Source organism: Nerophis ophidion, linkage group LG01, assembly GCF_033978795.1.
Source record: "Nerophis ophidion isolate RoL-2023_Sa linkage group LG01, RoL_Noph_v1.0, whole genome shotgun sequence".
NCBI classification, from domain to species: domain Eukaryota; kingdom Metazoa; phylum Chordata; class Actinopteri; order Syngnathiformes; family Syngnathidae; genus Nerophis; species Nerophis ophidion.
In genome coordinates, this window is record NC_084611.1 from 26,340,854 (window position 1) to 26,353,908 (window position 13,055).

The 13,055-nt window shown below is 40.8% G+C and overlaps 1 protein-coding gene across 2 annotated transcripts in view; it reads right to left on the reverse strand.

The window, feature by feature from the left end:
* The window catches only part of rasgrf2b (Ras protein-specific guanine nucleotide-releasing factor 2b), a 157,478-nt gene that overhangs the window by 17,870 nt on the left and 126,553 nt on the right, over positions 1-13,055 (reverse strand). For both annotated transcript variants that reach the window (XM_061899807.1, XM_061899799.1), the window contains 3 exons: positions 3,638-3,763; positions 1,288-1,377; positions 1,105-1,211 (listed from right to left, as the gene is read on the reverse strand). In XM_061899807.1, coding sequence (XP_061755791.1) covers positions 1,105-1,211; positions 1,288-1,377; positions 3,638-3,763 — 323 coding nt within the window. The remainder of the gene's footprint in view (positions 1-1,104; positions 1,212-1,287; positions 1,378-3,637; positions 3,764-13,055) is intronic.

Sequence of the window (13,055 nt, forward strand, 5' to 3'; positions counted from 1 at the left end):
GCTCAAATTCTCATGTCTTGTGATCATGTTTTGTTAAGCTATATTCTGTTTGTTTTTGACTCCATTAGTTCCTGTTTTTGTGCACCCTGGTTTGTTTTAGTTTCCAAGACGACTCATTAGTTTCACCTGTACTCATTTGGACTCACGCACCTGATTTGTTTAGGACTCACGCACCTGTGTTAATCATGTCACTATTAATCAAGCTTGTAGTTGCCAGGCAGTCAGCCTGGTGTCATTGTTCTTTTCATGCTCTGTTCATGCTAGTTTGTTTCACCTCATAGTCCATGCTGCTCGTTTCACGTCAGAGAAAGTGTTTTTTTGGTTTCATGTCCATAGTCTAAGTTAGTTTTTGTTTCCCTATGCTAAGTTTGTGTCTCCGCCTTGTGCGCACCTTTCGTTTGTACTTTGTTAGTGTTAAAATTAAATCATGTTTTCACCTTGACGCTATGTCCCGAGTAGTCCGTCCGCCTTCCTGGGAGAACGACCCCGCAGCAAGATGCGACCCCCCCCCCTTCTTGACAAAAATGATGTATAAAGCAAACTATAACCTGCTAACCAAGAATGTACAGCAATTCTTTTCAACAAAAGAGGAGAACTGTAACCTTGGGGGAAAATTTAATTTAAAACATTTGTATTCTCATACAACACTTAAAACCTTTAGCATATCTGTATGTGGAATTAAATTATGGAATGGATTAACCAAATAAATCGAACAAAGCACCAATATGATTCAGTTTAAGAGACTGTTCAAACTACAAGTGTTCACAAAGTACACAGAACAAGAACTATAATGAACATCTTGAAGCCAATTTTTTTCTTTTGAGATAATGATTATTTATGTATTCATTATTTGTTCACTTACTATGGTATATTATTTATGTATTATTTATTTATTCACTGTTCTGCTACAGAGAACAAGGAAATGGGATAAAAAAGCTATGGTACGAAAATGGGTAGGATTAAATGAGTTCAGCTCCTTCCTACTCCTTTTCGGACATGCTGTAATGAAACAACTGGAAACGTGATGCATTACATTGGATCTTATGCATGTTCGAAATAAACTGAAACGGGACTGAACTGAAAAACAAACCCAAGCACACACACCTGTGAGTGTTTGGAGACCCAGTGTCGCAGGACGTTCAGAACTCTGTTGGTCGCAGCCCGACGAATGATGAACTCTTTATCACATGTTCTTTCAGAGTTGGTGAACACTGATGACAGAGAAGCGGATTATCAAACTGTTCTGTCTGTTTGTGTTTGTGTGTGTGAGTGTGTGTGAGTGTGTACCTGGCTGTGTGCTGTGCCCTGCTGCTGCGGTAGCAATAGCAAAAGCTGACGTAGGAGAAACCGCACAGCGTGAATTCTCCCCTGACTGGACTGTAAGAAGAAAAAAATATAATATTGACTCGCAGGAACGCCAAATTTGTATTAATTAATTAATGTATTATTTTTAATAAAATACAATATGAAATACAGTATATATATTAAATATACATTGAAATATTGATACACATGTCAATTTATTAACCAATAATTACCATCCTAACCGAATATCCTATGAACATTTCTAGTTTGTTCAACTCCATTCATCCAAATCCCCCCCATCTCCCGTTTCCTCTGGTGTGCACCAGGGCTCTGTCCAGGGTCCCCTGCTTTTCATCATCTACATTTTACCTCTTGGCAATATTTTTTGTAAATTTAAAACACATTTTCACTGTTATGCAGATGACACGCAGCTCTCCCAATCGAACAAACCCACTGCTTCTCTTCCTCCTTCCTCCCTTACAAACTTCCTCAACGAACTCCAGTAGTGGTTGTCATCCAATTTCCTCCAACTCAACAGTAATAATACCAAAATCGTACTTGTACAGCTTGTCCATCACCCTGTCATGGTCATCTTTGTGTTCTGACGAGCGCACCGCGGGCCACGGCCACAGGCGCTCTCTCTCCACTGTGGGCGGGCCTCCTCGCGTCTGCAGACAATCTACAATCAGGGTACTTGTCTGTGATGAGCGACCTGCCTTCATAAACCGGCACAACCTGCCATGCTGGGCCGGAATATAATCTTCTGTTGGCGTACAGTAAGCGATCACCTGTTTTCAGCGTGTGTTTTCTTGTGTCGTCCCCGCAGTACCCTAGGTCGTCTTGTAAGTGAGCTGTGTGTCTCACTTTTCCCTGGATCTCCCTCTGGACTCTGACTGCCTCCCTCGTTCCTCGACAACTTGCTCGCCCCCAGACTCTGACGCCTCTCTCTGCCAAACGGACCTCACGTGACTGTCGGATCCCTTCTGCGTTGCCCTCTTTAGTTTTGTCTGCTTCCTCATTCAACATTTACGGTAACACTAAACAGCTAATATACACACATAGTCACACACATACGCTCTTGGATTTTGTCACACACCATTCTATAGTTTATTAGTTTTGTTTTGAATTATTATATATATATATATATATATATATATAAATTGACTATATATAATAAATTATTATACATACCCCCCCCTGGTGTCTGTTCCCGTCTCAACTCCCTCCAATCCATAACACACTCGGCAATTCCTCCATCTCACCCTCTTCCCAAGTTAAGAGTCTGGGTGTCATCCTCGACAGCCCATATAAACTACATTAGTCTGCTTACTTTAATCTACGCAATATGAATCGCCTTCGCCCTCCTTTACCCCATATGCTGCTCACTTATTGGTTCATAGCCTTGTTCGCTTTCTCCTTGTTTCGTCTCCTAACTTCATCTTCTCCAGAACTCTGCTGCCCATGTCTATGAATCTCCACGCCACGCCATCACGTTCCTTAAGATCCTCGTCATCCGTACATCTCACTGTCCCCTTATATAGACTGTCCACCATGAGGGGCTACGAGCTTTCAGCCACTTAGACCCTCATCTTTGGAATTCACTACCACCAGACCTTCGCAAATTGGACTCAATTTCCCTCTACAAAACACACCTATTCCTGACTACTTATTTATTGTAAATGTTATCTATCTGTGTGATGAGGTGGCGACTTGTCCAGGGTGTACACCGCCTTGCGCCCGATTGTAGCTGGAATAGGCTCCAGCGCACCCTGCGACCCCGAAGGGAATGAGCGGTACAAAATGGATGGATGGATGGATTTTATCTATCTATTATATCCAATTAATTTTATTGTTTTGTTTTTGTACAACGTCCTTGAGTTCCTAGACAGGCGCCTTATAACTATATATGTCTTGTTATTATTATTATTATTATCTAAGTAATACCATTTAATGAATATAATTAGATATTAATTAATAATCATTATAAACCAGCAAAATAATGTATTGATTGTATTTAATTAAAACGTAAAAATTAATAACTATATTAGCCTTTTTTTAATGGATTTGTTGGGATAAATCGCACGGGAGTGTCTTCAATATAAATTGATAAAAATACAGACCCTTGTCTTTTGAAGACGACACATGCAGTATTCCCTAGGATCCCTGCAAAGCTATAATTTTGTCTTCCTTAACATTTGCATATTTGCACTTTTTCAATTTAGAAATTTAACCCCTTCTAGAAAATAAATCCAAAAAAACCCACTCTCCATACGCTCATAGGCACATATAGCAAGTACATGAATACTATAAATATGAAAAGTGGTGGTGGTACCTCCTGGCGGCCTGTAGCGCAGGTGTCGCGGTGTGGATGGCGAGCGACACGGGGACATGTCTCCTGCCTCGCTGCCTTGAGGAGATTCTGGAATGATTTTCTCCAGTGACGCTGACTCCAGGACGGCTAGAAAAGAAAAGAAGAATGATAAATAACATAATAATCCCATTTATTATCTTTATTTATCCATCCATCCATCTTCTTCCGCTTATCCGAGGTCGGGTCGCGGGGGCAGCAGCCTAAGCAGGGAAGCCCAGACTTCCCTCTCCCCATCCACTTCGTCTAGCTCTTCCTGGGGGATCCCGAGGCGTTCCCAGGCCAGCCGGGAGACATAGTCTTCCCAACGTGTCCTGGGTCTTCCCCGTGGTCTCCTACCGGTTGAATGTGCCCTAAACACCTTCCTAGGGAGACGTTCGGGTGGCACCCTGACCAGATGCCCGAACCACGTCATCTAGCTCCTCTCGATGTGGAGGAGCAGCGGCTTTACTTTGAGTTCCTCCCGGATGACAGAGCTTCTCACCCTATCTCTAAGGGAGAGCCCCGCCACACGACAGAGGAAACTCATTTTGGCCGCTTGTACCCGTGATCTTGTCTTTTCGGTCATGACCCAAAGTTCATGACCATAGGTGAAGATGGGAACGTAGATTAAGCGGTAAATTGAGAGCTTTGCCTTCCGGCTCAGCTCCTTCTTCACCACAACGGATCAGTACAACGTCCGGATTACTGAAGACGCCGCACCGACTTGCCTGTCGATCTCGCAATCCACTCTTCCCCCACTCATGAACAAGACTCCTGGGTACTTGAACTCCTCCACTTGGGGTCTCCTCCCCAACCCGGAGATGGCACTCCACCCTTTTCCGGGAGAGAATCATGTACTCGGACTTGCTGATTCTCATTTCACACTCGGCTGCGAACCGATCCAGTGAGAGCTGAAGATCCCGGCCAGATGAAGCCATCAGGGCCACATCATCTGCAAAAAGCAGAGTCCTAATCCCGCGGCCACCAAAACGGAACCCCTCATCGCTTTGACTGCGCCTAGAAATTCTGTCCATAAAAGTTATGAACAGAATCGGTGACAAAGGACAGCCTTGGCGGTGTCCAACCCTCACTGGAAACGTGTCCGACTTACTGCCGGCAATGCGGACCAAGCTCTGACACTGATCATACAGACCGCCACAATAAGACAGTCCAATACCCCATACTCTCTGAGCACTCCCCACAGGACTTCCCGAGGGACACGGTCAAATGCCTTCTCCAAGTCCACAAAGCACATGTAGACTGGTTGGGCAAACTCCCATGCACGCTCAAGAACCCTGCCGAGAGTATAGAGCTGGTCCACAGTTCCATGACCAGGACGAAAACCACACTATTCCTCCTGAGTCCGAGGTTCGACTATCCGGCGTAGCCTCCTCTCCAGTACACCTGTATAAACCTATCTTTATTTAATTCATTTATATTATTTAACTAATTCAAAGTTATGGCTTAATCTATTTACATCATTTTTTTTTCATATTTTAAAAGGTTTTCTCTTATTTATGTATTAATTCATCTTTATTTACTTTCAGTTATTTTATTGTCAATGCATTTATCTATTTTTGGCAAATATTCTCTATTGTGTTGTGTACCCATTAAAAAAAATGGATATCATTTAAATACAGGAGGTGAACAAACTATCAGTAACAGTGGAGGCATGGAGAAGGGCAGACCCGTCCAGCTGCTGCAAAAACACATTTAAGGAGGGGGCGTTACATTTTTTTCAGTGGGGCACACTACTGTATCACTTGATGTAAATAAATTGTACAAAACTCAAAACCAGTGAAGTTGGCACATTGTGTTAATCGCAAATTGTAACCTACTCAGTGGCGTACTGGTTAGAGCAGGGGTCACCAACGCGGTGCCCGCGGGCACCAGGTAGCCCGTAAGGACCAGATGAGTAGCCCGCTGGGCTGTTCTAAAAATAGCTCAAATAGCAGCACTTACCAGTGAGCTGCCTCTATTTTTTAAGTTTTATTTATTTACTAGCAAGATGGTCTCGCTTTGCTCGACATTTTTAATTCTAAGAGAGACAAAACTCAAATAGAATTTGAAAATCCAAGAAAATATTTTAAAGACTTGGTCTTCACTTGATTGAATAAATTCATTCATATTTTTACTTTGTTTCTTATAACTTTCAGAAAGACAATTTTAGAGAAAAAACACAACCTTAAAAATGATTTTAGGATTTTTGAACACATATATGTTTTTACCTTTTAAAGTCCTTCCTCTTCTTTCCTGACAATTTAATATTTAAAGCCCACCAGGCTGCACCAAACTTTTGGTGCCTTGTGGACACAGAAAAGTACAGTGGTGTATGTGCAGCAGCTATGAAGGTTGCAAGCCTGTTTGGTTCTACTTATCTTTGTGAAACAACCTTTTCTGACATGAACTTCATCAAGAACAAACACAGAACACGCCTCACTGATGCACATCTGCAAGACTCACTCAGAGTTGCAGTGTCAAGCTACACACCAGAGTACAACACACTAGTTAACAACATGCAATGTCAGGCTTCCCACTAACTGACAAAGAAACAGATAACAGATTTGGTGTCCAGTTCAAAGTGTGACATGATTTATTTAAAAATTTGAGAGTTGACTTTTGTATTTTACATGAGTTATTATTTGTACAAACATGGTGCAAAGTAATTCATGATTTGTTTAAAAATGTTAGTGGCTAGCTAGTTAAAATGGGATATTGTGATTTCACAGGACTGTCTTAGAAGCGATAATTTGAAAATGTTCAATTTGAAAAATGTGCACTTAGAGAAAATATAAAAATAAAGTGTTGCATATTTATATTTATCTGTTTCTATATATATTTATTGTGAGAAATCATTAAGATGATCAGTTTTTCCACAAAGATAAATATCATTATTAATAATAACATAGAGTTAAAGGTAAATTGAGCAAATTGGCTATTTCTGGCAATTTATTTAAGTGTGTATCAAACTGGTAGCTCTTTGTATTAATCAGTACCCAAGAAGTAGCTCTTGGCTTCAAAAACGTTGGTGACCCCTGGTTTAGAGTGTCCGCTCCGAAAAATGGTAGGTTGTGAATTCAAAGCATTGTATTCTGTTTTTATTTACGATTTACACAACATGCCAACTTCACTGGTTTTGGGTTCATTTATGGTAATTTAATCCCCAATTCCAACCCTTGATGCTGACTGCCAAGCAGGGAGATAATGGGTCCCATTTTTTTATAGTCTTTAGTATGACTCGGCCAGGGTTTAAACTCCCAACCTACCGATCTCAGGGCGGACACTCTAACCACTAGGCCACTGAGTAGGTTTCATATACAAGTTAGAACGCATTAAAAAAAATACATCCGTGGTCATGTCTATCATAATGATTGTGAACGATGGGCAAAATTCTAAAAATGTGCAGTTTAAAAACATAATACATCATGTGACACATTTCCAAGTGTCACAGTTAAAAAAAAACACACTTAAAACATTGATAACAAATTTATCATATCACAAGCTGATGTAATGTTATTGAAAAAAAAAATGTACGCCTCAAAACGTGCTGTACATTTGTCGCAACTTTGTAAAAAATCCGCCGCAAAATCGGGCATTTTAGCCTGATCACAAAAAAAACCTACAAAATCCATTCATCCATCCAAACATTATCATTACAATTAGAGATGTCCGATAATATCGGACTGCCGATACTATCAGGCGATAAATTCTTTAAAATGTAAAATTGGAAATTATCGGTATCAGTTTTAAAAAGTTAAATTTATGACTTTTTAAAATGCAGATGTGTAAACTGACATAGGGAGAAGTACCAATAAACCTTAAAGGCACTGCTTTCACACACAAGTGAATGCAAGGCATACTAGGTCAACAGCCATACAGGTCATACTGAGGGTGGCCGTATAAACAACTTTAACACTGTCATAAATATGCGCCACCCTGTGAACCCACACCAAACAAGAATGACACACATATTTCGGGAGAACATCCGCACCGTAATACAACATAAACACAACAGAACAAATACCCAGAACCCCCTTGCAGCACTAACTCTTCCGGGACGCTACAATATACACCCCCGCCCTGTTACCCCCCATACCTCAACCCCGCCCACCTTAACCTCCTCATGCTCTCTGAGGGAGCATATCCCGAATTCCAAGCTGCTTTTTTGAGGCATGTTAAAAAAAATAATGCACTTTGTGACTTCAATAATAAATATGGCAGTGCCATGTTGGCATTTTTTTTCCATAACTTGAGTTGATTTATTTTGGAAAACCTTGTTACATTGTTTAATGCATCCAGCGGGGCATCACAACAAAATTAGGCATAATATTGTGTTAATTCCACAACTGTATATATAGGTATCGGTTGATATCAGAATCGGTAATTAAGGGTTGGACAATATCGGAAATCGGCAAAAAAGCCATTATCGGATATCTCTAGTTACAATGTTATCTGACCATAGATTAGGTCATATTTGCACTCTGCAGGCAAGTAAAGGTCACCAGCAGTACGACAAAGGAGAACACAACCAACATGAATACTTAAGAGTAGTTATGAAGCACACATGCAGAGGAGGTGACATTCGTTTCCTAATTGCTCCTTCTGTGTGTGGTGAAGCCTGAGAAGACGCTTGGGCGCACACTTGATGATGCGCGTGTGTGTCTGAGGTGTGCTAATGAGAGTCTGAAGATGTCCTGACATGTTGCCTGCTCGGTCCGAAAGCGGCGTTTAGCGGTGCAATTAGAAGGAGTGAGTGTGTGAGGGTAGAGGCCTTATTCAGCGCACTTAAAGGGCTCAAGTTAAAGGTGGTGATGATGTCATGGCAGTTAGACCTCAGCTATTTTGAATGGTGAACAGGACTATAGCGTGTGATGAATTTAGTTATAAGGACTTACACACAAAAAAACGATGGGACTATAGCAGGGATGAGCGATATGCCCTAAAATATCACGATAAATATTGGATCCTCTTGCGACAACAATATATATACATCACAATAAAATGATAAAAGAACCATTTCTGAAGGGGGTACAAAGGCTCCTAATTGATTTATGTGCTGACATTTTGCGTAATTTCTGGTTGTATTACTTTGTCAAATGTGATATTAATCTATAAGTTGATTGGCAACACTAAATTGGCCCTAGTGTGTGAATGTGTGTGAAAGTTTTCTGTCTATTGTCACGACGGGGTTTTCGCAGCTCCCAGGAATACAGACGGACTACTCCGGACAAGGCGTGCAGGTAAAAACATAATTTATTCCTCAAAATCAAAGTCCATCCATCCATCTTCTTCCACTTATCCGAGGTCGGGTTGCGGGGACAGCAGCCTAAGCAGGGAAGCCCAAACTTTCCTCTCCCCAGCCACTTTGTCCAGCTCTTCCCGGGGGATGCCGAGGCGTTCCCAGGCCAGCCGGGAGACATAGTTTTCCCAACGTGTCCTGGGTCTTCCCCGTGGCCTCCTACCGTTTGGACGTGCCCTAAACACCTACCTAGGGAGACGTTTGGGCGGCATCCTGACCAGATGCCCAAACCACCTCGATGTGGATGAGCAGCGGCTTTACTTTGAGCTCCCCTTGGATGGCAGAGCTTCTCACCCTATCTCTAAGGGAGAGCCCCGCCACCCGGCGGAGGAAACTCATTTTGGCCGCTTGTACCGGTGATCTTGTCCTTTCGGTCATAACCAAAAGCTCATGACCATAGGTGAGGATGGGAATGTAGATCGACCGGAAAATTGAGAGCTTTGCCTTCCGGCTCAGCTCCTTCTTCACCACAACGGATCGAAACAGCGTCCGCATTACTGAAGACGCCGCACCGATCCGCCTTTCGATATCACGATCCACTCTTCCCTCACTCGTGAACAAGACTCCTAGGTACTTGAACTCCTCCACTTGGGGCAGGGTCTCCTCCCCAACCCGGAGATGGCACTCCACCCTTTTCCTGGCGAGAACCATGGACTCGGACTTGGAGGTGCTGATTCTCCCCCCAGTCGCTTCACACTCGGCTGTGACTCAAAATCAAAGTATTACAAAAAAACAGAAAATGAGGCGACAGAACAACGTGCCCGATCGCACTCGAAGCTAAAGCAAATACTTAGCATGGACTATGGACAACGCAAAACTCACATAACAGGTGCATGTAGCAAACACATAGTATAAGCTCGAAACAAGACATGAACCTATGTGAGTGTTGCATACAGCAAACAATGACTCCAGGCCGATTGACCGGCAAAGGCAGGCTTAAATAATGCCTCTGATTAGTGCTCGGGTAGCAGGTGAGCAGGCGGACACTAATCAGAGACAGGTGAACATAATGAGCAACCATGGCAACCAAAACAAACTCAGAGGTGCACAAACAAGAACTAAAGGAGTCCAAAACTAATAGAAAACACAAAACATGATCCGGACCATGGATCATGATATCTATGTTTTGGCCCTGCAATGAGATGGCAACTTGTCCACGGTGTACCCCGCCTTCCGCACCTGTGCAGCTGGGATAGGCTCCAGGACTCCCGCGACCCCGAGAGGGACAAGCGGTAGAAAAGGGATGGATGGATATTAATCTACTTGTTAATTTACTGGTAGTAGTTAGTTACTTTTTGCTCTAACATGGTTCTATCCACACTTCGGTTAAAATGTAATAAACACTTACTCTTTTGTTGTTTGGATGCATTAGTTTTGGGTAATACTACAAATTTGGGTATCCATCCAATGTCAAGTAGCTAAAGGGGCAGTAATGGTGAGACTAATGCTCATACTTAACATTTTTAGGATCGTTAAATGATTAAACCTTTAATTTACAACACTAATCTGACAAAAACACAGGATAGCGGTGAAACAATATCAATTTTTTTTTTTTTACATTATTTCCTTTGTTCCATTTTTTTATTCAAATGTCAACAAAGTCAATAGTGCAAAATAACTAAACCAAAGTAAACCTACTACTGGCTCTTAAAGTAGATTCTGTGTTTGTGAAAAATAATAACAAAAAACGGTTTTGTGATAATAAAAAAATCTAATCATTGTAGTACTGATCATATACTGATACCACACCTGGTATTGATACGGTCGCTGTTATTTGTATCGATCCGCCTACCCCTGTTTACATTCAAGAGCTCTTGCTTAGTGGCTAGCTATGCGTTTTCATGTATCTTTTTCCTACAGTGTGTAGTGTAGCATTTTTAGCTATTCCTTGTCCTTTTGTACTAAAGTGATGAGGATAAACAAAGTTCATTTTCCACCATGGAGGCGAGGATTAGTGATTTAAAATTCAATTGTTGAGGACGTCTTATTTTGCTTGTCAAATTTGCAAGACACTGATAAAATTTGTCATCAACATGCATTAATCATCTATTGTGCGTCAAATTTGTCTCACTTGTATCACCCATCGTTTATATCCTGTAGATCACAGGTGTCAAACTCAAGGCCTGGGGGCCAGACGTGGCCCGCCACGTCATTTTAAATGGCCCTTGAAAGCCTGCAAATAATATGTATCAATAAAGTACTGGAACTTTTCTGATGAAATGTATTCTTTCATAAAAAAATATATGTACTCCATGTAATCGTAAATGATGTTCACTGTCTAATTATGCAAAATTATATTGTCAAACGTTCAAACCATTTTTTTTTTTTAGTAGAAATAAATACTAATAATGATTTCAAAGCAAGTTATCCATCAAATTGTGCAATGTAAAAGTAGCAATACATTTCATGGTAAAATTGTGAAATTTGGCTGGGGTTTTTACAGCATTTTTCTATAAATGAAAAAACATTTTTTATTTTTTATTTTAACTGCAATAAGCTGTGGTTCTGTTTTGGCATTTGCACTAATACACAAAAAATGCACAATTGTTGATTTGTGGTATAAAAAAAAAAACAAAAAAAAAACTGGCAGCTCAGGTGACAAAATTTGACTGTAAAATTGCAGTTTTTTTATTTACAGTAAAAAAAACTAATGTAAATTTTACAGTAAAATTCTGGCAACTGAGTTGCCTATTTTCTTTTTACCATAAAAATAACAGTACTGTTTTTTCATTTACAGTAATATACCCTACATTTTGAGGTGAAATTAAAGTCGTGTAATAATCATATTTACTGTTAGAAGCGGCCCTCTGGAGCCAAACAACTGCGATGTGGCCCTCAGTCAAAACGACTTTGACACCTCTGCTGTAGATTATAACATTATTGACTATGGCATGGGGGGGAACCTTTACTGTGATGCATACAAGTGGGATCAAAAAGTGTACCGGTATTTGTACTTTTCGTCAGTAAGTTAAGACTAGGGGACTATATCATTTTAGATTCTGGCAAAAGGGGAAGTAGTCAAATAGCAATAAAAAAAATATCAAGGGAATACACTACTTGTGTTTTTGGGGAAAAAGTCTGATTATATTATTCAACAGTCTTCATGTAGGTCAACTGACGGCCCGCGGGCCACATCCGGCCCGCCAAAGCTTTTAATTCGCCCCGCTGAACAACACCCAAATAGGCTTGATGAAACCATTCAAACCAGGGTTGCTCATGTATGCAGTACTCCCACCACGCCGCAGGGGGCAACAGTGATGCAAATATGTCACAAATGCAGCAGTGGGGGAGTAGAAGAGAATGGCTCAATCGACCCTGAAAAAAATCAAAATAAATCGAAATAACTCGAGAAATTCTGACTTTTAACAGTAACTGGACAACAAAGTATGAATGTATTAAAAATCGCTGACTTTGTGATGTCTTTTGTATTTGTGGTCGTGTTGTTTTTGGCTGTTTAACTCTGGTGATCAAAACTGCTTTAATACAAGTCATGCTGAATTTGACCAACAGCAGGCGATGAAGTTAGGTTTAATTGTGTTAAACCACATGTGTGTATTGAAACTCAACCTTCTATTTTATTTATGTAACACACAAAATGGACATTATTTATGTGAAATACAAAATGGGTAGTTATACTTTTTTAATGTTTATATTTTTAGTAGAGATGTCCGATAATGGCTTTTTTGCCGATACCCGATATTCCGATATCGTCCAACTCTTAATTACTGATTCCGATATCAAGCGATACCGGTACATACAGTCGTGGAATTAACACAATATTATGCCTAATTTTGTTGTGATGCCCAGCTAGATGCATTAAACAATGTAACAAGGTTTTCCAAAATAAATCAACTCAAGTTATGGAAAAAAATGGCAACATGGCACTGCCATATTTATCATTGAAGTCACAAAGTGCATTATTTTTTTTTATCATGCCTCAAAACAGCAGCTTGGAATTTGGGACATGCTCTCCCTGAGAAAGCATGTAGCGGCGGGTGTATATTGTAGCGTCGCAGAAGAGTGAGTGCTGCAAGGGGTTCTGGGTATTTGTTCTGTCATGTATATGTTGTGTTACGGTGTGGATCTCATCCATCCATTTAC